The following is a 27,687-nucleotide window of genomic DNA, read 5'->3' as shown; positions in this document are numbered from 1 at the left end:
TGAGTGTTCAATGCCTAAACCGACCCACACCTGGCCCCTGCCCAAAGCCACAAGCAGCCTTGTCGGCGGCGGGAGCGGGCGGGCCGGCAAAGGGGTTTGGTTTCTCCCCAGACCAGGCGCTGCCGGCCGCCGGGCGGGGCGCCAGCGGGGCAGCCCCAGGCGCCGGCAGGACGCTGGTGCCCTCCTTGCTAACCGCAGCGGTCGGTACTTAATTCGGGCGGCACGGCAGGTGCCGTGCTCCCCTGCTGGACAGCCCGAGGCCAGCGAAGCCCCTCCCACCCCCTACCCCGGCGGCCACTCCCGACAGCGACCGCCGCCGCCTGAGGGGTGACGGGATAAGCGCATGCGCCTCTGAAGGGGGTGGGTAGAGCCCTCTTAAGATGGCGGCACGGGCTGGATGGCGAAGCTCGCCGCTCTCAAGATGGCGGCAGCGCGCTGACGTCCTTCCGGGAGGGGGCACAAAATGGCGCGGCGCGAGGCCCCCTCTCCTCAGAAGAGTGTCCGCCCGCCTGGCGGTGCAGGCTGACCCTGCGCCTGCAGTGCGATCTCGCCGCGGCGCTGTCCGCCGCGGGGGCAAGGGTGGTGGCGGGAGCGGCGCCGGGGGCGGGCGGGAGGGCGGCGCCAGGCAGTGGCGGGGCAGCCGCTGTCGCCGTTGCGGTGCGCCGCTGAGGGGCGAGGGCCCCTGACAGAGCGCGGCCGCAGCGCCATGGCGGGCGTGGGGCGGCGGCTGCGGGCCGCGCCGGCCGAGCCCCGGCTCTGAGAGGGCGCTTCTCGCCGCTGTGCTCGCCCCGCCGCGGGCCGGGCACCGGCCTCCCGGCGTTCCTGCACGCCTCCCCCTCCCTTCGGCCGCCCTTCGCGGGCCGCGGCCCGGGCGGCGCTCGCCCCCGCTGCCCGTTCCCGCCACGCCGCGGAGATGGCGTCGGGGCTGCGCGCCGCCGGTTTCCCCCCCTGGAAGCGGCACATCGCGGCGGAGCTGCGGCGGCGGGACCGGCTGCAGCGGCAGGCCTTCGAGGAGATCATCGGGCAGTGTAAGTGGGCCGCGGCGGCGCGGCTCCTCCCGGCGGGGTCGAGGCCAAGAGCTGCTTTTCTTGCTCCTCTCCTCCTCGGAAAGTGGGAAAAACGCGGCGTTAAAGGGTCCCCGAGGCTTTGCGTGTGTCATTTTCAGAGACTGGTTGGGAGATGTTTGTTACAATTGAGAAAAGTTGGGGTTTCTACGTTATTGAGGAAAATAAGTAGTTGCTTCTCTCAGTTCCCTCACAGGCTAAACCAAGTTTGCGCTGTGGACAGCGATTGAATGTCTAACTTGTCTACACAATTCCCACTCAGATGTTTGTAGAATTGAGAACAGTAGTGCTATTGACTATGTTCACGATGTTTTGTAAAACTTGGAGCTATTCAGGAGCCAGTGCTTTCTATCCAGCGCTGACTTGCCCATCCTTCTCCTGCCTCAGCTGTGACAGGAGCAAATGCGAGTAGGGGGGTCAGCTAACCCTGCTGGCTCACCCACTGAGGTGCTGTATGTTATGGGGAAGAGCAAGCAAACCTCGGCAGGGCTGTGTGCAGTGTTGGATGTTACCTGTTCTCTGGCAGGTCTGTTTTCCTTGTTGCTATCGGTTGATGGGCTGTAAAGGGTTTGAACTTTGAACTCCTTCTGTTTTAGCAGGTAGCAATACACTTGAGCAGCCTCCCTCTTGAACTTTCATAAGACCAGTCCAACACAGTATCTTGATTAATGAGGAATTCTTAGAGTTGTAGCTGAATACTGCCTTGCCTGCTGACATCAAAGAGGAGCGCATGCTAATGCGATGGAGGCTTGCATAATGTTTGGTTGTGTCAGAATAATTAAAGGTACTAATCTTAGCTGGTAGAAGAAGAGGGTAGGAATCTGGTTTTGCTTTTTAGCTATCTTCTTAATTGCACTTTTTGCCCTTTCAGATAACAAGCTACTAGAGAAGTCGGACCTTCATGCGGTACTGGCTGATAAGCTTCAAGCAGAAAAATATGACATGCAGAGCAGACATGAGATCAGGTATTTAAAATTCCTTTTCTGTCAGTCAGCTGTCATGTACACTGTAACCTAAACCATTGTTTGATGCATTACATAAACAACTTCTAGGTTACTACAGTAACTTGGAATGAAACAAATTGGGAAATCTGTTGAACTAAAAATAAATTATAACAGACTCTGAATATGTGATAAAGTTACAGTATGTTTACAGTATACAGTGCAGAAAGATCTGACCACGTTTTGGACAAATTAATTTATCACAAACTCAAGGAATGGAGGTGGACCAGAATGAGTGTCTGCTTCTGATCTGTTTGCCTTGTAATGCTTATAATGTTTGCCTAGTGTTAGTTCCTAATGATTATGATCTGACTCTTGAAATCTTCTGATCTTATAAGCATTGCAGGGAGAAACTGATGTCTTAGTTGCTTCCTCTGTTGAAGTTCCTTTTGCTATATAATGCAAAACTGTTTATGCATGTCTAATTAGGATTCAAAACAAATAAATACAGTTACGGCTATTGTGTACTATTACTAGTAAGGAAAGAAGAAGAACTGATTTTTACAGGAATTGCAGGCAAAGCGTCGGCATTTGGCCAGCATGCTGACGCTTTGCCTGCAATTCCTGTAAAAATCAGGAGTGTGACAGTTCTCAAAAGCTTTCTGATGACTGCAGTTGTCTTGAACCATCTTTAGTGTATGAGAATCTGATTCTGGTTCAACACCTACTCTTAAGAGATGAGGCTGGAATAGACAAGTGTGAGAAGGGCACAGTAACAACATCTTCAAAGTAAATACTAAGCTGAACTCTGATACTGTCCTCAGTATGTGACAGTTTTTTGAAACAGAATGAATTCCGTAATCCTAGATAGCTGAGGAAAAATGCTTTTAATTACCTTAAGGCCAAGGAGGAATATCTAATTGTGGCTATAGAGGTGTGCATGGCCAGAGTTATAGGACATATTGAATATTACCACAGCACTTGGCTTCCTATCTGTTTGGACACAGTTTTTTTGAAATGCGGTGTCTTCTAGTACAGCATTAGTTCAGTGAGGTGTGTGTTTGTTGTTTGGTTTTTTTGAGAAGAACATTAAGTTACTGATACCACTGTGAGACTTTGCAGCTTCTGAATGCATGATCTGTTTCCCATTGGACTGTTACAACAGAGGATGACTGCAGAAACAGATGCTTGTTCTGTTTGTCTGGTATAACAGTGATGAACTTAAAATTACTATTTTTAAAAGCTGTAATTTATAATATAGCTGTGAACTTGCTCAAAGTCTGTGTGTGCAATATGTATATGTGTGTGTATGCTTTTAAAAAGCTGACTTCTGTTCCTGCCTCTGTGCTTTCAAAGGCATGAGTGGTAAATGTTACAATCATAGTTGTTTGGAGGGTGATATGTGTGTTCTGGTGTGTAGAAATTCCAGATTATGTCACGGTACCACTGTGTTGTAAAACACAATTGAAGAACACCCCAAAGTCTTTACACGGTAAGGCTAGAACGTAATTGGGACAATGGAGAAGTGACTTATGACACCTGGAACTCTAAACCCAAAGGCCTGGGAATATACCCTTGGTTCTTTGGCTTTTGGTTCTGTGCCCTGTATTATGCTGTCTCCAGATGTGTAGCATCTTCAAGGTCCACTAGCTCCCTCCAAAACAAATTTGAGGTGGTAAAATGTGTGTAATTCTTCCAGAATTTGGAGAGTGTACTTCTAAGACGCAACTGTCTTCATGCAAATTTAAGCAAAGGCTAGTTATCTTTCATTTGCGTTTGAATTCTGTTTTAGAAACGTAGAAAAAAGGTGAATTGAGTCCTCAGTAAATTTAATTTGCCAATACTATGTAATGGCATTTTGGTTGTTGAGAAATGTGTTGTGGGGGAGCTAGCTGTGGTCTAGTTTGTTATGAATGAGCTGTATCTCTGATGTATAGAAAATCCAAGGGAGTTTGTGCTGAGACTAACTAGTCAAAGGCACAGGAGCGATTGGATTCTAGTTTGTGACATCTTTTCTTCCTCTGTCTCAAACTCCAGTCCAGGACATGATGGCACATGGAATGATGCTCAGTTGCAGGAACTGGCACAGCTGAAGATAAAGCATCAAGAGGAGCTGACAGAGCTGCATAAGAAACGTGGCGAGGTTAGAAAGTCCTCTTGTGTTCTGTATGGTCCATACGTGCCCCTTTGAACGTGACCTTAACTTTACCAAGCTTATTCATCATAATTTTTTCCTCATTTCACGTACAGCCTTTTTAAGCTCCCCATGTTGATGATTAAAATAAACCAAAGATGGCTGTCTTCCTGACAGCCAGGAGATAAGAGCTTACATTGTCAGCAGAGCATGATTTTTAAGTGCTTGCTTTTGTGTTTCATGAATTGGTTTTTAACTCTATTAGAGGAGGAAGAAACTGATCCGGCTTACAGAGCTGCGTGTGACCACTAGCTCTACATTGACAAGACTTTGAATGAGTGAGAGAATAGGTGGCTGTGTGTGGTTTCGTTTGTCTCGCTTTGCAGGACCACTGTTATAAAAGAGTGGACAAAATAAACACAAGCAAAGGTGGAAAGTGCCATGGTGTCAGACTGAAAAGGGAGTACTGGTTCTGCCATGAAGATGCAGTAGGGAGCCCAAGAGTCCTGTAAGCTATGAAACTTGGGCCTGGAGGAGAGCTAGAGGAGAGGAAAAGCTATCTTTTTTTTTTTTTTGACAGGAAGATGTGGAGGCTTCATCAGCAGAATTGGGTTTTTAAAAACCACAGCAGTGGATTGAATGAGTCCAGGAGCTAGTACCTGAATGGTACTGCAGACTTTTATAGGGAGAAGGTGGGAGTGACCTGGAAAATGTTATTGTGCTCCTTTGATCAAACCTCACTGTAGTTGTGGAGAAGCTCCAGTGTCAGTAATTCTGAGCTTTTCAAAGAGGAGACAGCTTTCTACAGGAGGTGTGTACTGACTAGTCAAAGCAGCGAAAATTCCATCTTTCCCCCCAGCCTGGTATCCTAAACCACCTACCCAGGCAAGCACTCTTCTTGAAACTCAGTCTTCCTTTTCCCTGGGCAGCCAAGGCTCTGCACGCTGTGGGTCTTGCTGTTGCTCACTGACTGGGTAGCTGTGAGCTGGCAGCAGCAGCTTATTGGTGTTGGCCTCTGCCCCTTTATTTTCTGTGCACTGCAGAGACTCCACCAGCAACTAACTTTGTGGGAAAACTCTTCATGAAACCTGTGTTTACAATATGTGAGCTACATGTCTCCTGTAATGGCTGTCCTGGCTGTAACAGGAAGATTTGTTGCTCGGTTGTTAGTACTCATGTGTTGGTTTACTTTACTTGGCAATTTTTAGTTTATGTATTGATTTTTCCACGACTTTAAAATTTCTTCCTAATATGCATTCTGATTGATGTGACTTTAGTAAAGAAACTTTTTGAGGGAAGGGAGTGAGATATCAAAGGACAATAACTTTTTGATAATTCACATTTGAAAGTAGATTGCCTGATTTAATGACCATGTGATAGGGGAAGTAAATAGATTTGTATAGAAAGCTGTGAAAGATGACCTGAAAGGTATGCTTCCTGCTTGTGATGTTAGATTGGTCTGTACTCTTGCTGGTTGCTGCCCAGTGTTTGTTATCCAGCTGGCATCACTGCATCTTGTAATGTAACTTTCTCCTCTCCCTAGCTGGCCCAGTCTGTAATTGATCTGAATAACCAAATGCAGCAGAAGGACAAAGAGATGCAGATGAATGAAGCAAAGTGAGTAGGAACTGTTTCATCTGTGTGGTTGGTATGAGACCCAGACTTCTGGTTGAGTTATTTATTAGTGTTATAATATTCTCTAGGAGCCCTAGCCATGGGCTAAAAAATTCCTTTGTTAGGCATTGTACAAATAGCATGATGGTGGATGGTATAGGTCCCAAAGGAGATCCTCATTGTTTTGTTTATTTTGTTGCTGTTCCAGGATTGCAGAGTATTTGCAAAAGATCTCTGAACTGGAAACGGAGTGCCAGGAATTGCGTAGCAAACTGCAAGATCTTGAGCGAGCTAATCAGACGCTAAAAGATGAATATGATGCTCTCCAGATCACCTTCAATGCCTTGGAGGAGAAACTGAGGAAAACTACTGAAGACAACCAGGAGCTGGTCTCGCGTTGGATGGCAGAGAAAGCACAAGAAGCCAATCGTTTAAATGCAGAAAATGAAAAGGATTCAAGGTGAGATTGATGACTTCTATTTGACAAACCACTTCCCAATATATTTTTGAATACTGTGAGTGCATAGGATAAAACCGGATTTAGTTTTGATCTCTATTCTTGCACAACACAATGAGAGTCCAGAACTTTGTGTTCCTTCTTTTGGCCAACACAGATGCTTTGTGAAAACATTCCTGTCTCTTAAATGAATAAAACATGTTGGTTTTTTTGTTGAGCAACATTTAACTACTGCCTAAAGATCATAAATCAGACAAACTTTTTTCTGGTATTGGATTTGGACTTTTCTTGTTCATATTGCATCTTGATACTACTCCTAGTTATCTCCTTTTTTTGACTTAACCAATTTAAGTGTATTTTGCATTCTGATAAAAGGAGAAGCTGCCATGAGACTGAACTATGTATAACTTGTAAAAATAAGTTTGTACTTCTTTTTCCTTGCAAAATAATAATTTTTATTATTCTTCTGAATTGCTTCAGGTTACTTGCCAACTAACAATACTTGGGAGGCTAAGAGCTATAAGACAAGTCTCATAGTACTTGGCAGTTTTGTATTATCTTTACTAACATAATCATTATTTTTGCAAGTTCTTGCACTCCAAGCAAAACCTCATTCATATGGATCATAAAGGGCTGTAGGTACACTTTGCTTTATTGCCTCACTCAATTGATCTTGTCCTTCACTATTCACAATAAGAACACTGTCTCTCCTGCACTGAGTATGAAAAGTGAGATAAAATTAGGGCAGTGGTCTGGGTGTGGCTGTTTTTTTTTTAAATAGTCTTGTTTTACTTTTAGGAGAAGACAAGCCAGGCTGCAGAAGGAGCTAGCAGAAGCTGCCAAAGAACCCCTGCCTGTTGAACCGTAAGCAGTCTTGATTTACAGAGTCTCCTTCATCACTTCATGCTTAGTTTTATGCAGATGCATGATAAATGGTATCTTTGTTATTTCTGAATTTGGCGATGAAGAGGAGTGTTTAAACTTTGGTGTAAAGTCAGAAATGTACAGTAACTCTCCCTACTTGAACTTCCAGAAGAAGGAGCTCTGTTATGACTAAAAATAGATGCTTGGACTGAAAGTCTTAGGAATGGTTCATATGGTGAATATATGTTCTTATTTCAGCATAAAAACATTTGTTATGTGGTGCCTTTAGTCTTTAAAATAGTTCTTTAATTGTGGAGCAGTAAACTTCTGAGATGCCTACATTTTTAAGTGTTAGACTACAAATAGGATCAAGGATTTCCTGCAGGAGCAGGTACTGAGTGCGTTAAGGTGGGTGAAAGTATATTGATCACTTCCATACTGGGAGAGACTTATTCTGTAGGAAAAAAATATAGATGTGGAGTTACTTTTCCTGGCAAGCCAGAGAGAAATATCTCTAGTCTCTTGTTTTTTTCAGCAGCAGCACATGGATATTTGCTGCTATGTTTACTCCTGGGTGGTATTTAATCAGCTGACTGAAGTGGGTAGTTGATGGTATGGGTGCTTTGCACCAGGTTGATAAGGTTATTGGCACTTGTGTTAGCCAAATCCAGCAAAACTACACCTGCTGCATTGTTACTGGAAACAGCCAAGACAGTCCTCAGAGCATAGTGCCAGAGCAGTGTACAGGCTTTTTCTTGATATCTGATATCTTTGTATTAGCATCATGTAATCATCTCTGTGCTGCGTGTCCTTGCACATGATAGGAGCAATGTATCTGCTCTGGAAGAGGGTCCATGCAAAAGTCTGGGGTAGGTAGGAAGAGCATGTGTAAGGGGAGTATGAGAGAGCTTGTAACATTTCAAAGGAAAATTGAAACTGCAGTTAACAATACAACTAGTTAGCACAATTTGCTTTGCTTTTTTAAAATAAATGTTTAATGCTCCCATTCTCTTAGCTTATTGAGGTGTGACTCTCCATGACAAAGGTTACTGCTGACCTCTGTGTCACAGGCCAGTGGACAGCCCCAAACCAGAGGACAGTCTTCCCAGCTCATAAGAATAGTGATATCCCTTTTGTCCATGTTGTTTGATGTAAACACACATGGAATATCTTAGAATATTAAACTCTTTAATAAATAATGTTGCACCAAGAGGGGAAACACACATGTAATGTCTGTGACCTCTTTCCCGTTAAGCTTCTTCCTCTCCCGTTACCCAAAGTGAGACCTTTCTATCTTAAAACTGAGCTCAGAGGTAGCTGTAGCACAACGGCTTGAATATTTTACTTCCTGTTGTAGTGGGGTTGATGGTTTCAGTGTTTCATAAATAATTTTCATAAATGATATGAGACATTGAGAAGTTAAAAAGAAGCCTATTTAAAAAACAAATCTAGATGCTTCTGTAAATTACTCAAACTCTGCTTCACAGATGTTTTTGATTCCTTCTTTCATAATTTAGAGGGTTTGTATTGTATAAATGTGCTGCTTACTGAAGGGGGAAGTTGTAGCATTTCAAGGAGTATGCCCTGGTGTTTATAGTCACTTCAAAAATAAATTAAGCTAACATGGGAGGTTTTTTTTTTTCTGCTACGTACAATTTGAATAGCTCAAACTTCAGATTTTAAAAAAGAAGTATCAGTGGAACTTGGTAGTGTTTTATTGAAATATCAACCTGATATTTTCAATCAGAGTATATATCTTCCATAGCCTTTTCATATATACTGTCTTCCAAAATCTTAGAACTTAAAGTGCAGCTGTATTCTGAAATGAGAGATTAAAAATGGTCCCATCCTCTTCAATTCTTTGGCAGCTGAGTGTTATCTGATGGCAGGAATTGGTTTATTCTTACTTAAATGCTGAATTTAAACTTCCTGTTCAGTCAAATGACATCAGGTTGATAGTGTGTTTAAAAATAGTTTGTCCTGCAAAATCAGCAGTGGAGGAAAAATCATCATTGAAGGAAAAAATACTAGACTGTCAGAGCCCATGATGACTAATGAGGAAGAACCTTTTAGCATTAGTCGAGTACTTCAGCTGGATTAATTTATGGTATATGTATTGGAACCTCATACTTCTGTTCAGTTTTACACCAACACTTTAATGAAGTAGACCAAAACATCCCTCATACTTAATGGAGCAGCACCTGAAGTACAATAGTATAGAAAGTATCCATATGTCTTTGGTGTGGATGAAGAAGGAAAATTCCAACTCTTGTGCTTTTTTTTAATACTTCCTTGTTTTGGAACAGCAAAAAAGGTGCTGTGAAAATAGGATATCACCTATATTTGGGGTTGCAAAAACTCATGGTTTTGCTGTTCTGTAACTGTTCCAGCAAATATAATTCACTCTGTAGCAAAGTCTTGCTCAGATGTGATAGGTCCTTATAATGGTGTATGTAGTGCTGCAAGCTGAAATATAATGCCTGTAGTAAAGGGAATCTGGAAAGGATGCCTGTCAACATAAATACAGGGAGCCAGGAATCCCAGACCTGTTGTCAGTGAAGAGTGTAATTGGCAGCTGGAAAGAAAAAACTGAAATTTAGGTGCTGCATGTACTTGTTCTCAGACATTGTATGTTGAATGTAGTATCTCTGGCAGTGACAGCTAGATCTGTGTTTGTGTTGTCTGGATCTACCTCCATGTTACTACAGCTAAGTAAACCTAGATGCAGGTTGAAGCAGACACTGACAGACCCTTGGAACAGTGTTGTCCATTCAGTTCATATACATCAGTGGGTGGTTTCCATAGGAAGCTCTGGCTGATTGAAAATGAGGTGTTCTCTCTTACTTCAGCAGGGATGATGATATTGAAGTACTTGCAGATGAAACCTCTGACACAGCTGAGGAGACATCTCCAGTGCGAGCTGTCAGCCGAACTTCCAGGTTTGTAGACCGAGATTTTTTTGTATCATGTCGGGAATGTTACTTACAGTTTTTACTTGCCTTTAGCTGGAACACAGTTTAGTACTTCCACCAGAGCAGTATGAAACTCATGTGCTGTGTTCTCCATTACCATGCTCTAGAAATGCTCTGTTTTTCCTATGTTATAAATAAATTAAACTGGTGTCTGAAAAATCTGTGTCTAATCTTAAAAACAAAGGTTTAAAAGCAAAATAGACAATAAAATGGGTATTGCAGTGCCTGTTGTGTTATATCTTACTATACAAGAGATCAATGTGACTTCACAAATAGCTGTGTGTTTTGATTTAGCTGCAATGCTGAGAATACCTTCACCTAGATTAAATGCAGCTTTTTCTTCCTCCAAAATGGCAGTGAGTGGAAAGTAAGAAGTAGTTACATGAGAACATGGATTAGTTTGGGTGAAACTTCAGACTTGGCAGACTGTTATATCTAAACCCAGTAATTCACAGGGTGGAGGTTGAGGGAAATTGAAGAAACTTCACTCACAAATTAAGTTCTGAGTTGTAGTTACTGGTGACTTTTGAACTGATGTCTGCCTTTGGTGTTTTCTGTCTTCGGACTGGGTCTGCAGGGGAGGGAGTCTTTCTGGAGACTTGTTGCTATGAAATGTGTTTGTATTGATCTTTATGTGGAGAAGCTATTCACAAGGTTTAAACCTGTCCTCCCCTCCTTCAGTAAGCGACTCTCCCAGCCAGCTGGAGGCCTTCTGGACTCTATCACTAATATCTTTGGGTAGGTTAGAACACTTTCACCTCTTTGTTTTGTATATTGGTTTCAATGTATACAAAAATCTTGGTGATGCAGGGAATACAAACAAATAATTTCAGCCTTTCTTCTAGCTTCTGCTTTTTTTTTCTTTTTTTGTTCTCCTCAACTTCCTGTTTCTTCCATCTTGCCGTGTGCTGACCTCTGACCTTTCCCTCCAGTCTGTCTGAGTCTCCCCTTTTGGGACATCAATCTTCTGATGCTGCCAGGTGAAAACATTATCCGCTCTTAGTCCAGCATGTGAATGTATTCCATTGAAGTAACACGGAACCCAGCTGCATTATCCTGATTAGATTTCAAATGTTGATAACACTGGCTAGAAACTCTCTACAGCTAGAGAGGCAATGAACTCCTCTTTGTGGAGAGAATACATGGGGTTTGCTCTTACTTTCCACTGCACTTTGCTCCTTCAATAGGGTTGTTTAAAATAAGTCGTTGGGTTCTGTGCTTAGTATTCAGTGGAGCTAGGCCTTCTAAATCAAGCTCTGCATTAGGTGGACAGTCTTTGCTTGACTGGTGCAGCCTGAGCTTTTGAATGGAGCGTTTTGCTGCTTGGGATGTAGTGTTGCAATGGTGTTGAGTTTCCCTAGACATAATGATGGAGTTGCAGTCTCTCCAGCTGAACTCAGCTGCAGTTATTCCCATGTTTCTCTTTCCTATTAAGAAAAATGACTGCTCCAAAATGAGGTCAGTAATCAGTTCAGGTAACTTATCTGGTGTACTATGAAATATCTAAAGCCACAAGTGGACGTAGTGTTATATGACAAATGTAGTTTTTGAAAGATGGGATAAAAGAAACTTTAAAAACTCCTTCCCCCATTTTTTTTAATCACTGTACAGTGTAGCTGAGTAACAGATACAGATCTGGATGAACTCAAAGAAACATCATTCACTCCTCGTTTTAAAATATTTCTACTTTTCTTCATCTCAGGAGGCGTTCTTTGTCCTCGTTCCCTGCTCCCCAGGACAATGTAGAGCCACATCCAGGTGCCAGTAAAGAAGTGAGAGTGCCCACTACTGCCATATGCGTCTTTGTAAGTATAGAAGGAATTCTCAAATTTTACCATTCCTTTTACTGTCTTTGGAGGAAGTGAATCCTGCCTGTGTGGGAACTGGTTGCCTGAAACTCTTTCTATTAACATTGCCAAACAAGAAGGAATTCTTGATTTGGTAGCATAGTTCATCCCATTAAATTCCTAGCCCAAATGCTTCTTGGAGCCAGTGTGCTTGATGTCTGTCTTACTGAGGTCAATGATGACTAGTAAAAGGTCTGAGGGCACAGGGGAGTTACACGCCATTACCCTCTTGGCTCCCAGCAGTCCCTGTTCTGTCATGCCATAGTAGAGCTATGATTGAGGAAGAGATTGCTGACAGTTTGGGATTAATTCAGTTCCAGTTCTCCACAGTGAAGGGAGTTGTGGCACTGAATGTCATCCAACAGAACTGGTTAAGAGGAGCTTGTGGTAGTGGGGTGTCTTCATTTGTTGTGTGTGATCTAAAGTTTTCAAGCTGAGACCTCCTTTATGTGTTGTTTTGGCCTCACAAGGCCAAACTTAAATTTCTGTGAAGGGCATTACCTTCTGAATGAAAGATACTGTGGCAAATTGTCTTGTAACGCAGCTACTTGTTTCAACATTCCTCTTGAGCTTTCTCAGGCACTCCAATGCTGGACGTGGATATTTCATGGATATGAAATTACTTCTTTCATCCAGAGTGACAAGAGTGTCTCACTGCAGCATGGAGGCTTGTGTATTCCTAGCCTGCCCTGCTACCATCTTCTCTAGTGGAGGTCATGGGGTGGAGGGAATAGCAATGTTACCTTAAGTGAGAATAGGGTCATATCTTAAGTGACAGCTTGAAGCTGGCTTGAATAGGGAGCATCAGAGGAGGTGTTCATAGCTGCAGTATGTGCTGCAACCTCTCTCCTCCTCTGGTTATATACAGCAAACACAGTTGATCAACAGATATAATCCTGGCTAATTTCGTCATAAAAAGTATTGCAAAGCTATGTATGTGAGGTTTTCAAGAACCATGTGAGAAGTTACGTTGTTTTCACCTTTCTCTTGATCTTTTGTAATATTATCTGAACTTCCAAGAGCAGCACAGCCTGTCTTCCCAATATGGAGGTGCAAACCACAGCAGCCTGTGCTGACCCCTAGTCTTGGCAATGTGGAGAATGCTGCCCCACTCCAATTCCCCATCTTGCAGTAGGAGTAGGGACAGCTGCAGTAGTAAGCCTGTCAGACTGTGGCAGTATGGAGTCAATGTGTGGTTAGCACTGCAATATTAGAAGGAAGAAGTCCCGACTCATTTCATGGGAATCCATATGTTCCTTCTGGAGATGATCTGTGTTGTTTTAACTCCTGTGTTTGAGCCCAGGTGGAGTGTGAGGACATGTCTAGGTCCAGCAGAGCATTCCGTGGCACTTTGGGACATGGTTTAGTCTAGTCTACCCTTAATTGGTTTAGTGTGGACTTGGTAATGTTAGGTTAATGGTTGGACTGGATGATCTTAAAGGTCTTTTCCAACCTAAATGATTCTATGATTCCAGGAGTGAATACAAGGACTCCGTGCCAGAGGTTTGGCAGCTACAGGGAGCAGGCAGGGCTCACTTCTGGAGAGATGAGTAGAACAGGCTTGGGAAGGTGGAGAAGGTAGTCACTTCGGCCATCATTCTCAGACGCAGTTTCTAGGCAAGACCTTTGACCAGTTTTGTTCTGAATGACTCTTCTGCACTTGTAGAAAGATCAAATTTGAAGTGTGATGACCCCTAAATAGGAGCTGGCAGACCAAGTTCAAGCAACAATTCCAGAAAAATACAAGTTTCCAGAAAAACTGATTTTGAAAGAGCAGTTACTGGAAATACTTGAAAAGGAATGCAGCAAATGAATTAAGAATGTGGTACTAGTACTGTGTGGGTAAGTAGTATAAAGCTGTGAAATTAACAGGTGAAAAAAGGAAGGAATCTTAAAATTCTCATAGGTTTTAAAATATTAAGAATTGCTGTTAAGTGGCCAACTCAAGCTTCAAAACATTAAGCTGTGAGAAAGCAGGGGTGCAGGGGTGTCACTGCAGCTGCAGATAGGAACCACAGCTTAAGCCCAAGTTCTTTGTGAGAGAAGGTGCTGTCACAACTGTGCTGGTACTGCTTGATCACCAATATAAAGTAGCATTATCACCAATACACTAAGTGAATGCAGTTAATCTGTTATGCTGTTTTCTAGCAGACTTTCCTAACTCAAGCCTGACTTGTGTTCTGTGGTTGTATGAACTGATTGGATCATGTTCCATGGCTGGCTCTAGTTGGAGAAATGAAAAGTTAGTTTTCTGCTACAGCATATCACCTATTACTGTTTTCTCTCCTGTCCTTTCCTTAATTTTTTTCTGGTGTAACTTAAAAGCCTTACCATATAAAGCCTAAACCTACAAAGCGTTGTAAGGCTTCTGGCAGTTTATCAGTGTTGAGTTCTTGCTAGTGGTGTTCTTTACATGCTTTTGTTTTGTTTCTTTAGATAAGGATCAGCCTTTTTGCTCTGTTTGTACACCATCAACCATAGTAGAGTTTCCGTCTGTGGCTTTGTTTCCTATATACTGCTGAAAGATCTACAGCTGTGGTTCTGTATAACCTTTAAGTTCTATAGCTTTCTAATCTGTGGTTTTCTTGGGTCTATGCTAATTCTGTTTTGGGTGGCTGTTCTGTTCTTCCCACTCCTCAGGATGCACATGATGGGGAGGTGAATGCGGTGCAGTTCAGTCCTGGCTCCCGGTTACTAGCAACAGGAGGCATGGACCGGAGGGTTAAGCTTTGGGAAGTCTTGGGAGGTAAACTTTTTTGCTTTGGGGTATGGTGGGATGCTAAACAAACTTATATTATAGTTCACTTTGTGTCAGCTTCTGTTCTAACCCATTGCTTAAGTTTTTATTCGTCTTTCTCTGTGCAGATAGGTGTGAGCCCAAGGGTTCCCTCTCTGGTAGTAATGCTGGGATTACAAGCATAGAATTTGATAGTGCTGTGAGTATCTGTGCAATATCCACTGTTTGTGATTGGGAATAAATCAATTGAATTATATTGTCCTCTGCTATCAATTTCCATTCTAACACTTTGAAAAGCTACCTAAGAAATGAGTTAAAATACTTATGAGAGTAACTACAAATAGTTAAAAATTGTAGAAAAGATCTTTATTTGATATGCTGCAGTCTGTAATCATCATCTTTGCTTTACAATTCAGAAGATGATATGCAGCTCAGACATTGGCTGTTATGGACTATTATGATAAAATTACAATAAAATACACTAGCCTTTGTCTAAAGTAAGAAATTAGTCTTCAGCTTCCTACTAACGCTGGCATAACAGTACAAAAGAAGCAAATACACTGAGACTTTATTTCTGTGAAGTTTGTTTCCATAAGTGCTCTGCTGAGGTCTGTGATGAATAGTAAAAGGGCTGATTATCCTAAGACTTGCACTTCCATGACCTTTTCTCCCAGCAGTTTCTCACCAGTCATGGCACAGTAATGGTGTGGCTGGCAGAGTGTTTGCTGACAGCTTGTGATGTGTTCAGTTCATGTTAACCTGAAGTATTGGAGACATGACTGGTATCAGCATCCAACAGTCTTACTTGAAGGAGTTTGGGGTCTTGGATTGTTATAACTGGACATGTGATATGACTTTTCTGCTGAGGCCTCTCCCATAATACAATGCTTTACTGCATAGACAGTAGACGAAAGCTGACATCATTTGTTCCATTTGGTGATTCTGTGTGCTAAACTTTATTGATACGTACCCAAAAGGATCCTTCCTTTGAACACTGACTAGCTCATTAGAGATTTGCTGGCACTGTTAATCTGCAGAATAAACTAGTTCTGATTTTCACAAGCTGCTTGAACACATTTGAGGTGAGAACTGCCTGAGGTGAGATGCTAATGGGCTTTAAGGATTCAGGAAAGTCTTTTGAGATGGACAGGGGTGCAAGCATGAATCTTGTGGTGTCCATTCTCTATCATGGATGACTTGGAAGAGCCCTAAGCCTAAAGCCATGAACAAGTCAATTTATCTCTCCTTGGACAGATTTAGTTTTTGGAATCTTAGTTTAAAACGTTAGAATTGTAATGAAAATTGCAAGAATTGGGCTAATGCCACTCTGAGGCCTATGTAGGCAGTGGGGGTAGATGATGTAGGGCTTTTTCCCTGTGAAAAATCAAAAAGGAAAAAAACCCACAATAGATAAGGGTAAACTAGAACCCATTTCCTCACTGCAGCAGAAGGGAAAGGAGAATGTCCTTTCTGGTCTGGTTATTGTTACTCATTTTATCTGTAGTCAGGATTCTACAAATCACTGTCACATTTTGAGAACTAAAAGCCATAACCTTTTTGAAGGTTGTAACACTAGCTTTCCTTACTGGTATATGCTACTGTGGTTTTAGTTTTGTTCCTTTTTTCCCTTGACAATATAGCACTAACATGGTTTTAACAATTTATTGGAAATACTTTTGAGTTTAATTTGCATATTGACTTACAGAAGTAGTTTTAAATTAATCTTGTGTTCACAGGGTTCTTACCTCTTAGCAGCTTCAAATGACTTTGCCAGCAGAATCTGGACAGTTGATGACAATCGATTACGGGTGAGTCTCTTGAAGGCAAAGCAGTGCTCAGGCTGTTTGTCTTGTATTTCCAGTTTTGTCCAAAGGGGACATGGCAGTTTTGGAAGTTGGGCGTTTACAGACACTTTCAATAATTCTTTTTGTTAATGGGATCTTTATTTCTTTTAAGGGTCTTCACAGCAAGACCAAAAATACAGTATTGGTCTCTGCACAGCCTTGCAGGAAACTTGTTACTGCATATTTTCACAATATAGCCCCCTGCTAGCAAAACCTTATCACATAAACCCAATACACTTTTGCATCACCCTCTGTAGAAATTTAAATGCTTCTTATGGTTTATGGAGAACCACTTCAATGTTTTAGCCTCAAATCCAAGGAGAGGACTGCTGAAGAAGTGTTTGCAGAAGACAGAGGGATTTTTTTTGTTTTAGGTCAGGAGCAGCATTCTTGAAAAGGAGTCCTTTGCCTAGCTGTTAAAGGCAGCAAAGCCTAGAACTGCTTGACTTTATTCTCAATGTCTTTTGAAAGATTCCTCCTCTCCTCCCAGCTCCTTTGTACTCATGTTCTTCTCCAGCACTTAGCTCTAGTTTAAAGAAGGATTCACCTTTGACCAAAAGAAGAGTTTCTTTTCAGTTTTCTAAGAGTTTTGTCATTCCTATGTACACTTTTCCTCAACTTTTTATTTTTAGGAAGATGCTACTTTGTCCTGAATCTTCTGACATTTCACATGTCAGTTATAACGTACAGTTGCATTGTAATTCATTGGGTAGTTCTCAGTGTGGAGATGTCAGATCTCATTTAGGCAAGCGAAGAATATCAGTTCTTTTGCAACTTCTGTTTGGCTGCAAAACCTACTATTGGATGTGAATTATAGTGAATAAAAGTTTAGCAGACCATAGATTACTCACTATAAAAAGTTAGTTATCCCTGCAAACATCCTGGGTTCACAGTATCTTCCTGTCATTTTTTGGTGTCCTTGGTGACTACCAGCTTTTGGTGAGTGCATTCACTGTTCGCTGAGATAAAATAGTGCATTCTTTGTTTCGAGTGTGTGTGGTATGGATTTGTCATGGCTTGCACATGAACAGGAGGCAGTGAAGCTGAAATAATGGTAAATTTTGCCACAAACTGCCTACTTAAATGCAAATATCTGTACGTACTGACTGTGCAGCAAGAGCAGAAGAGAAATGTAGAGTGAAAATTTAGATCCTTACTTTATGGCGTTTGTGTCCCTTAAGACAGTGAGCTTTATGGAGTGACTCATTATTTCAGAGTTTGTGCTGTGTATCAGGTTCGCTTTTTACCCAAACTTTGCTCCCATTCCTTTCCATTCTTAAGAGTTTTTCTTTTGTATTTCCCAAGCCTAGACTGCTTTGTGTAATTTGATAGTCCTTTTGAGTATTTTTAAAAAAATCTAACTATATACCAAAGACTTCTCTCTTGTTTTGCACAATTCTTACTTCAGTCAGTCATTATCTGGTTTGTGATTTAGTATGTAAATATTCAGCAGTTTGAAGTGAATGTGGTTCATGTTCTTCTCAGCCCCAAAGAGCCTCCCCCTGCAGTTACCGAAACTGCTGCAGGGAGTTTTTCTGAAATCTCTGGTTGTCTCAGCTTTCAGGCTTGAAGATGTAACAGCAGTCAAGACTAGATACCCTGTTGTATCCTTGAGAGATGCTCATTATAAAAAACCTGAAGGCACAATTTCCATTTTCAGCATGCTTTAACCCTTCTCCTCATTGCTCCTGCAAGGCTGTGTTACAGTTGCCATCTGTCCATGAAACGTAGGTGTATAGAGTGTTGAGGAAGAGAGCTTGCAGGTTCCCCAAGTAGCTAGAGAAACTGCAGCCAAAGGTGACCTGTCTCCCAGCTTCAGGCTGAACTCTGTGGTACTTAACACTCCTACTCAGTGTTAATCTCTGTATTTAACTACAATAGATTTTTTTTCCCCTCCAAGCAATGCAGTAGACATGCAAATTATGAATTAAGATTGTCTTTGAGTTGTTAAATAGCAGAACTAGTAAGCTACGAGGAAAGGGAACAAGTGGAACTGTACAATTTTACCATGTAAACCTGTCATCCTCAGCACACCCTGACAGGTCACAGCGGTAAAGTTCTGTCAGCCAAGTTCTTGCTGGACAATGCACGCATTGTTTCGGGAAGTCACGACCGGACCCTCAAGCTCTGGGACCTCCGCAGCAAAGTTTGTAAGGAAACCTGTCTTTCATCCATGTTCTGTACTTCTGCTGAATGTAAATGGAAGTCTGACATCAGCAAGATTATTTCATCTTCTTGCTAGTCTAAAAAAGCAAAAACTAGCAGCCATGCCATCTTCTGTTGTTATTCAAGTAATCAGATTCTTTTTGCCTGTTACCTGGAATAAGAAATCATGTGTATGCAGGAAGCACTGTTAAAGCTACTACATTAACAGCAGCTGTGTTCTGTGAGTGTTCTTTGTTTACCAGTCTGGGGGTGGGTGTTTTAGTCTTCCACTAAAACTCTGAGCTAGGTCAGAGTTCTTAACCCTGAGGTGGATCGAAATGTCTCTTGGAAATGTACCAAAAATTTCAACATCTCAAATGAAGGAAATGCTAGGATCCAGATTTTTCTTTGGGAGAAACACCTTATTTCCTTGTTTTTTCTCCTATTGATGGCTCTTAAACCTGTTTGGACTGAAAGAGAAATTGAGATTCAAGGTTACCTTGATACCTGGACTGCAAAAATAGGTCAAGGAGACAGCTTCATGTTGTTTAACAGTAGCAAATTATAGCTGTCTAAATATGAAGTGGAAGTAAAGCAGCTGTCATGGGAGCATTTAAAGGGATATTAGCAACAGCAAAGGAGATTGAGAAGGACAGAGAAGTCATTGAAGTCTTAAGTCAGGATTATTCTGAGAGGGAGTTTGTGTGCCCTGTGGTTCTCCTTGGACGCTGCTCTGTGTGGCCACTGTGTGTGTGTGATATAGTGATTATTTTTCATCTCTGTTTTTGTCAGTTTGTACAGTATAAATTTCAGTGTGTCACCATTGGTTTATCCTTTTTAGGTATAAAAACAGTGTTTGCAGGATCTAGTTGCAATGACATCGTATGTACTGAGCAATGTGTAATGAGTGGACATTTTGATAAGAAAATTCGTTTCTGGGACATCAGGTAAAACTATTGTAAGAAAGCTTATAGTGTAGGAATGGTTATGGGATTGCTGTCCAAGTATAATCTGAACTAGGGAACTCTTCTTCCTGAGCTTGGAAGCTAATGAGACTGTTATAAGAGTTGCAGAAGGCCATTGAATGAGACTTTTGTAACTACTTTAATACTACTTGGTGTTTTGTTTGGGATTTGGGGGGGGGGGGGGGGGGGGGGGGGGCGGGGAGGGGATGCCAATTCTTTTCTGAAAAGGCAGTCTGCTTTCTTGTAAATATTTTTCATTGGTCAGTACTTGCCATTCTAGATGTTATTTACTTTTTCAGAGGGTGGGATTGTGAAGAAAGTAGTATCTAACTGTTGGCTGGAAATATCCACAGTGAGATCTAGCTTTGGAAAGAATCAAAATGTGAGAATAAACCAGTAATCCCTTCTCTCCTCTTCAAGTCAGAGTTTTGATGTAGTGGTTAGGCTACTGGACCCTGGTTTACTCTTTCTTTTTTCTTTCTCTCCTTTTTTTTCTTTCTGTCTTTAGGACTGAAAGCATAGTGAAAGAACTGGAGCTGCTTGGAAGAATCACAGCTCTAGACCTGAACTCAGAGCGAACAGAGCTTTTGACCTGTTCCCGTGATGATCTACTAAAGATCATTGATCTGCGGGTTAGTGCTGTCAAGCAGACGTTCAGGTGAGTGTGTTCTCCATAAGAATACTATGAATTTCAGAACTTTGGATTGCAGATTGCCTTCAGCGTTGGAGTGTTTTTCAGTATCTCCATGGAGAGACCAGTCTCCTAACTTTTTTTTCCTACATGGGTGGCAAAGTTCTCTAGAGTCTAACAGCAAAGATCTGCTCTGGTGGATCTTTTCATTTACCTCTATAAAGAAGATAGCTTGGCTTAGAAGCCTTTGGCCTAAAGGAAAGAATTTCTTCAGATGCGATTGAGGAGGGTGTATGAGAAATGCAAATTGTGATAAAGGGATACTGGATCTTAATCCAAACCATGTAGAAATCCTTACCATGCTCTTTAGTGAGAACCTGGAAGTCCATCTTCTTATAAATGAATTTACAATTATCTGATTCTAACTTTTCAGTGCCCAGGGATTCAAATGTGGCTCTGACTGGACGAGAGTTGTATTCAGGTAAGGACAGATATAAGCAAGATAGCTGATAAATCTTTCCCCAACAAAAGCGAGTGACTCCTGATGCTTGGCTGCATTGTCCCCATTTACAACTAGAAAAACTGGGGAAGAGTTTGTGATTTGTCCAAGGTTGCCTCTTGGTCAAGACAGTATATCTGTAGATGTTCATCCAATGTCTTGGAAACTCCGATTTCAAAGTGCTTTCACCTCTTTAGTGTTAGCAGCTGCTAACACTAACTCTTATAAGACTATTTAATGCAAAGTTGCTTGCTTAGGAAGTTGCAGGTGGAGTGATGGTGTGTGCTGATAAATTGCTGACTTGAAAATTGTTCTCTGCCTTCTGCACCTTCTCTGATCTCATAGTCCTGATGGCAACTATGTGGCTGCTGGTTCAGCTGATGGGGCCCTCTACATTTGGAATGTGCTCACAGGGAAATTGGAGAGGACGCTTGCAAAGCATCACAGGTGAGGGGAAGCTGGCCATATAATCTAAAGCAGGGGTCTGGGTTGTGAATCTTGCTGGGCTATGAAGGAATTGTAGTTGTACAGCTTTGCAACTTACATTGGTGTGTGAGAATTTTTAATATGCACGTTCTTTGTGGATTCATGGCAGTATTCTCTAGATTGAATTAAGGTTAGATTTGTTATTGTTCAACTTCTTAAACTGAGATATGATTCTAATAAAGTACATCTAATATATTATAAAGAAACTATCTCTCTTAGGCTTATTAAAAGCCCAAGTCTCTTGAGAGCCGAGAAAGTGCTTTTTCTTTGATAGTCAAAGTACTATAATGTTTCATTCCAGTGTTAAATGCTGTTGTGGAATTCAGCTTTTTTGTAAACTTATGCCTGGCTTCCGTTTCAGTTCTTCTATCAATGCAGTCGCATGGTCACCAGCAGGTGCCCATGTGGTCAGTGTGGACAAAGGAAACAAGGCTGTCCTGTGGTCTGAATTTTGACTGGATGGAGGGTGAAAGGCAGAGCATCCAGCGCCTCTGTGTATGGTGGTGCTGGTCCGTGGCTGAACAGAATGGAGACCTGAGCCCAGATCCATCCTGAGTTGGGATATTAACAATCGCATGGGCTTCACTTTCCAGAGGAAAGTTCTAAAGCAATGGAAAAGGAGCCTGAAGCAGAGACTTCTGATGGCTGTAACTGCACTGTGGCACTCGGACTCAGCAAGGGATTAGCTGTTCTGGATGGACAATGCTACTTAGTCATGCCTTTACATGCAGTATCTATGCACCAAGTGGAGCTGAAGATACTAGTGGGATTCCTCACCAGACAGCTGTGCCAAATACCCTGTCACACAAATGTATCTGCAGCACTTCTTGAGTTGGAAATGTTGGAAAGAAGTTACTGTGTATGCTGACTTAATACATGTCCTGTCTCCTGTGTTCTGTTCTTGTGGCCTAGTTCAGGCATGGGGTGAGAAGATCCTGAAACATGGACAGGTCCTAGGCAGTCTGAAGTGTTGGAACAGCTTCTAAAGAGAGTCTCCCGTGGCTCTGGCAGCTCTGTCTTTTTGAGTTATCAGCTCAACTCAGATCTGCTCTGATACTGACATAGGTTCTCCAGCACTGTCATGTGAACTCTTTGTATCAGTTTCACCGGTTCTTAAGGCAATGGTCCATTCTTCAGGACTTGGGCACCCTTTTGTTAAAATGCCCTTCAACAGCTTGGATATCACAAAATAGGAGATTTTTAATCTTTTTATTCAACAGGCAGTTTGGTTACTGGGTGTGAGGAGAGGGAAGTTCAACTTCTGTTGTGCTGCTGTGATAAGGAATGTAGTCATACTGTGACTTCAGTACCAGAATATAGACATTTGGTCCCTTTTTCTGTTCATCTGTCCTGTCCTGGAGGCTGTCAGTAGAACACGGGGAGCAGTGGGGTTAAATCCCAAATCCATTGTTTTGGTGCTGGCAATTCCAGGCCACTTGCCCCCTTCTTGAGCACATGTGCAATATTCCTGTTAGCGCTGGAGCCCTCTGTGCTACGGAGCAGTGTCTTGGCTCTGTCCCTGTTCAAGCATCAAAACCATGATGTGGCTGGGTGTGAGCTACCTGGCATAACTTTATCCAGCCAAACCTTTCCACATCATCTGGGCAAGACAAGCCACCAGCGTTTTATTGCCTTTTTATTTGCACTTTATTTTCTTCTTTCCTGATAGTGTTTTACTAAGGAAGTGTGTTCTTTGAAGGGGCTTGATTAGGGGGCAGCTGCTATAACAGGTATCTCTCTAGCCTAGCCTTTTGTTCAGACACTTTCTGCAGAGGGGAATTAGAGTACATGGGGCAAAGTTTTTATTTATTCAGCTGCCAATAAGAACTTGATTGTAAATAAACCTGTGTTCTGCTTTTAAAACCCCACAATGCTCTGATTCATTTATTTGTGTGTCTGTGTGTGAGACCTTGTTCTGAATGAGTGAAGAGGGGAACCTGAAATGTTTTTCTCTGCTATATTTTCCTGATGAGTTATGGATTTGTGGTCAGCTGCATTGTAGGATTTGCTGTAGAGGGGGAAAGAGGATAACACTCTTAGCTTGAAGCTGGTCATCCTGCAGATACAACCTGGTCTTGCCCTGTCTCAGGAATACTGCCTTGAGACTGAAGGAAGTCTTACCACTCTGAACAAGTGCCTCTGTCCTTGAAAGGTTGATGTATTCCTGGATGTTTTGGATAAATTACTCAGTCGAGGAAATCAGTATCTGTATTTCAGGCACTGCTGAAAATAGAAGGCTTTTTCTGCTGTGATACTTTGACTGCTACCTTGTTAAGTTTTTAAGCCAGTAATAGGAGTTGCATGTTTCTTTAAAAACACAAAAACCCTTGTTGAAGATAATGCTCTGGTTCCTACTTCAGAGTAATGAAGTGAAGCCTTCAGCTGTTTAATGTATAAATTTCATACATAACTAAGAGCCATCACTGACCACCCTCCTGTTTTTATAAGAAAAGCCTTCTGTCCAGCTCTTGGAAGTGAGAACTGTAGCAAAAATGAAAAGATTCACATTGGCATTCTGAAGCATTTCTAAAGATGATATTTTTTCTTCTGCCTGTTGCTGTGGCAGAAGGTCCTTCTTGAAAAGGCACCTACCAAGAGTCCAGGTGACCTTGATTACTGCAGAAAAGCAGATCACTAAATGACAAGTCAGCATGATGAAGGATTATTGGGAGATTAATGTAATAAAAACTCTGCAGGCTCTGCTGAGGAGGATCAGAATGGGTTTAGGATGTTTATAATTTAGGCTGCTGTACTTGTGTTTTTCTACAACATGGACACAGATCTTACACAAAGGGCTTTGTTTTGTCTGTTGATGCTGTTATGAAGTAGGTTAATAATACTTGAGGATAATTGCTAGCTAGCTAAGACCTTAAGTATTTTAGATTAAAATTCCTTAGGACCAAGGTATGTAGGAAATTCTAGTGACCAATTTTAGCTTTTTTTGCTATAGTTTGTTTATTTACTTCTGTTGTCCCCTTTTCTGCTTCAACCTGCAGAGGGAAGAAGAGAAAACAAAGGTACCTGCTGTGCAGAGGTGGCTGTCCTGCTGTTTCTCTGCTAAAGGTGGAGCTGCCCTTCAAATGGTTTTGGGGGGTGGGTATCTTTCTCCAGACATAAGGGTGCATTAGGAAGTAGGTGTTACGGAGAAGCTGCTTCCAGGCTTCCCTGAATATATTTGCAATGGTGCATGTACCCACACCTTCCAGGCCCTCAGAGAAGTAGCAGGTATAGCAGGAATGCTCATTCCTCTCCTGAAAGACTAATAATCCTGCAGTGGCAGCAGCAGCAGAAACTCAACAAAACCAGCTTTGTCCTTTTTGCTTTTGCACTGTATGACTGAATAGAATGTGTTGATTTTGTGGGTAAATTTCTGGGGTCTCTTCCCTACTTCTTAAAACCAGGATCTGGCTTTCCTTCAGCAGCACAGGCATGTGTGCATTTTTGTGTTTTAGGGCTGGCTGGTTTGTGTTTGGCAGAGTTGATTAAACAGTAGTGATTAAGCTCTCCAAATAATCCACCTCCAGTTAATAAAATGTTGCTGGAATTTGGAAAATACTGAAAGAGCTGAGAAACACTGGTTCTGTGTTCATTTTTTTTGAATAATTTGTGTACCCAGGCCACTATATTCAGGCAAATGTTGGTGATTGTTTGCAAAAAGCAAGCTTGATTTGTGACTGCAAGATTGCCTGAGATGGAGGGTGCTGTTCAGGCTGGCAAGTGGAGAGGATATCATGTGTTCTTTCTAATCAAACTAACAGATGCAGCCCAGAGGAAAGCTACAGCTGTTTATGCAGCTTGCAAGCCAAAAATTACACATTGTTGTACATAATATCAAGACCAAATTCTTGGGGGGGGGGGGGAAGCTATTCTTGGGACATTCATGAACAGAAAAGCTAAATTGATTGAAACCTCTGTTCATGTGTCTTACATCTTGGATGTGGAGCCTCACTCCTATAAGTAAACTAAGGAGGGGAGGTGTACTAGCTAGCAACATACTGTTTTGCATCAGCATGCCAATGGGATGTTGGTGGAGCAGTAATAGATAAACTGCTTAGTGATTCTCAGAATAATATGTTGTTCTCAATGTTTGGTAGTTCTTCATAATGGCATCTATTTATATAGAGACTTGGCTTGGTGTTTTATAAACTCCCTTTTTCATAAATGGCTCTTGTCTGTTCAGCTGCTTATCAGGCTGGATGGGCTTGCAAACCAAGGAAGGAGAAGATAGAGAACGCTTTATTCTAAAGCTGCTTTCACTACCCATCCTGTTCTATGTAAGTCTATGGTCTCTACAAACCATGCGAGTATGACATTGTGGACCTTTTCATTGACAATCTGAGCTTCCTTAGGTTAATGCTTTATGTTGCTGACTTAACCACTTTCCAGTTGAATCTTAGCCCAGGTACAATATTTGCTCTTGGAGGGGGATTAATTCTTGAAATCCTGGATGGACGCAACTAGAGACGTGCTTCCAAATCCCCTACAAATTGTCTTCCTTGTTTGCTAAGAGGTTAGTGATTCCCTTTGGCAGATGCGAAGAAGCATAAGACGCAGCTGCATGAAAAATTCATCTTCAGTAGTTTAGCAGTTCACATCTTTGTCCTGTGGCAGCTCCTGTGGCGGCATTTGGAACACAGCAAGGTATTTGATGTTATTTGCTGGTTTGTTTATTTGGGTCTACAGCATGAGTAGGGTGTCTGTTCAGCAACAAATACTGTTCTGGACTTGGAAAACCCACCTATACTTCATAAGAATAGAACTTCTTAATTGCGTAAAGTCTGTCTAATCTCTATCTTACATTTTTTCCAGCTTTATAAGAAAGGAAGTATTTCCTTTTTGTACAGTGTGTTGTGTGCAAATAGAAACTGTTTCTACTCTTGAAACAGCTTTGAAATGGGAAAGCAAGCAGAATAGAATGGAAGCAAACTGTGAGGACAATCATATGCTGTCAGACCAATGGTTTGTCTAACACAGTATATTCATTCACACCAGTCCAACAGGGAGAAGCATAAGAATAGGGCATATGTAGCATTGTCCTTTCCTGATGCTGCTCCTCAGTTTCAGTGTCTTACGGGGTTGCACCTGGGTCATACTGTCCAACACCTGCCAAAAGCCTTCTCCCTGTGAACACATCTAATCATGTGAATCAATTCATATTGATGGTTTCCAGAACCTTCTGCAGCAACACACTGCACTCTTGAATTTTGTGTTATGTGGGGAAATGCTTCACTTTATTTTGAATTTGCTGTCTGATCACTGAACTGGATGCTGCTATTTTATGACTTACAACAAAATGAAAAACTAATCCTGCTCCGCTTTGTACCATCCAGGTTTTCTAGACCTCTCTGGATATTTCTGTATCCTTTTGTCTGTGTTGTCCCCCCTGCCCCCAAAGGATCTTATTCCATCTGTCTTTTCCTTGGGTACAAGCTATTTCCTACCCCTGATTATATGTGTTACCTTTCCGGGCAGGTAGCTGGACTGTTGTATTCTTAAGGTACATTCTGTTTTGAGTACAGTGATACCCTGCAAGTAATGAGTTGCATTTGGTTCTGATTTAGGAAAATGCAGTAGGGCAGATGAGTACTCATTTTGGGCTTGGTCTGACTCCTTACCAATACATACCACCTTTCTAGGTCTTAGACTGAGCATACCATATCCAAGATGTGGATATGTAAGGGGTTCTGAAATGGTATAAATGGCATGCTCTGTTGTGTTCTTATTTCCTAATAACTTCTCTGCTTATGTCAAGACACTGTTCATAAGTGATACCAAGTATAACTACGTGTCAGACTATATTTATTTTCTTTGAGTGCAATACTTTTCACTTACTGTTACAGAATATACTGTATCTCATTACCTATCCAGTCTGCATCATGAAGCACTCCTCCAGCTTAACATAGACAGCTTTATTTTTGGGAATCCAGAATAGCTTTGTGCCTGTGGGCAGGCTATTCACTCCTTATCTAGGCTTCTTTCCGTTCATTCAAGGATATGCTCAATAGCGAATGTCCCAGGACAGATGACGCTGTGCTGTCGTATGCTTGCAATGGTAAAAAAAAAAAACCAAAACCAAACAAACCCTGCCAAAACAATCCAAACACTGAAAGTAGCCAAAACCCATATGTATTGATACTCTTTATTTCCCATATTTCATCCTGTTATTGAGTGAAATTATCTTCCTTCTTATCTCATGACAATTTAGAGCCTCTGATGACAAAACTTGAGGTACCTTTTGAAAATTGAAGTACCTTGTGTTGATCAGATTGCCTTTATCTGTACTCTTACAGATTTCTTCACAAAATTACTCTCTACAAACCTCTCTGCAAAGGCCAAGTTTATCCCTTCCACTCCAGATTTTTCTATTAGTCTACTGATTTTTTAATATTAATTAAAAAGAGTTCTTGCTCTTTTGTACTGTTTCTGAAGAGCTGTTTTTAAATAGATGGTTTTATGTTTTGTTTTTTTTTTTTCATGAGGAACTGCT

At 41.8% G+C, this 27,687-nt stretch overlaps 1 protein-coding gene and 2 non-coding genes across 6 annotated transcripts; all 3 read left to right on the top strand.

Annotated features, from left to right (window-relative positions):
• The first annotated feature begins 913 nt into the window (after window positions 1-913).
• ATG16L1 (autophagy related 16 like 1) lies at window positions 914-23,042 on the top strand. Of its 4 annotated transcripts, XM_075716258.1 has the most exons (19): window positions 914-1,028; window positions 1,936-2,029; window positions 4,043-4,148; window positions 5,683-5,756; window positions 5,962-6,213; window positions 7,009-7,074; window positions 9,927-10,013; window positions 10,728-10,784; window positions 10,979-11,026; window positions 11,749-11,851; window positions 14,534-14,639; window positions 14,759-14,829; window positions 16,367-16,438; window positions 18,504-18,624; window positions 19,461-19,566; window positions 20,093-20,242; window positions 20,649-20,696; window positions 21,060-21,161; window positions 21,562-23,042. In XM_075716258.1, the coding sequence occupies exons 1-19, from the start codon at window positions 914-916 to the stop codon at window positions 21,653-21,655; spliced, it is 1,872 nt and encodes a 623-aa protein (XP_075572373.1). In that variant the 3' UTR covers window positions 21,656-23,042. The 4 variants fall into 4 exon arrangements, with proteins under 4 accessions (XP_075572373.1, XP_075572374.1, XP_075572376.1 ...); XM_075716259.1 differs by lacking the exon at window positions 10,979-11,026; XM_075716261.1 differs by lacking the exons at window positions 10,728-10,784; window positions 10,979-11,026.
• LOC142594380 (small Cajal body-specific RNA 6) lies at window positions 12,064-12,334 on the top strand. Its single transcript, XR_012831374.1, has one exon.
• On the top strand, window positions 15,238-15,500 carry LOC142594381 (small Cajal body-specific RNA 6). Its single transcript, XR_012831375.1, has one exon.
• Window positions 23,043-27,687: the final 4,645 nt, after the last annotated feature.

This window comes from Pelecanus crispus, chromosome 9 (genome assembly GCF_030463565.1).
Source record: "Pelecanus crispus isolate bPelCri1 chromosome 9, bPelCri1.pri, whole genome shotgun sequence".
In the NCBI taxonomy this organism is placed as follows: Eukaryota; Metazoa; Chordata; class Aves; order Pelecaniformes; family Pelecanidae; genus Pelecanus; species Pelecanus crispus.
The sequence above is the reverse complement of the archived record's forward strand: the minus strand, read 5'-3'. Positions and strand labels throughout refer to the sequence as shown.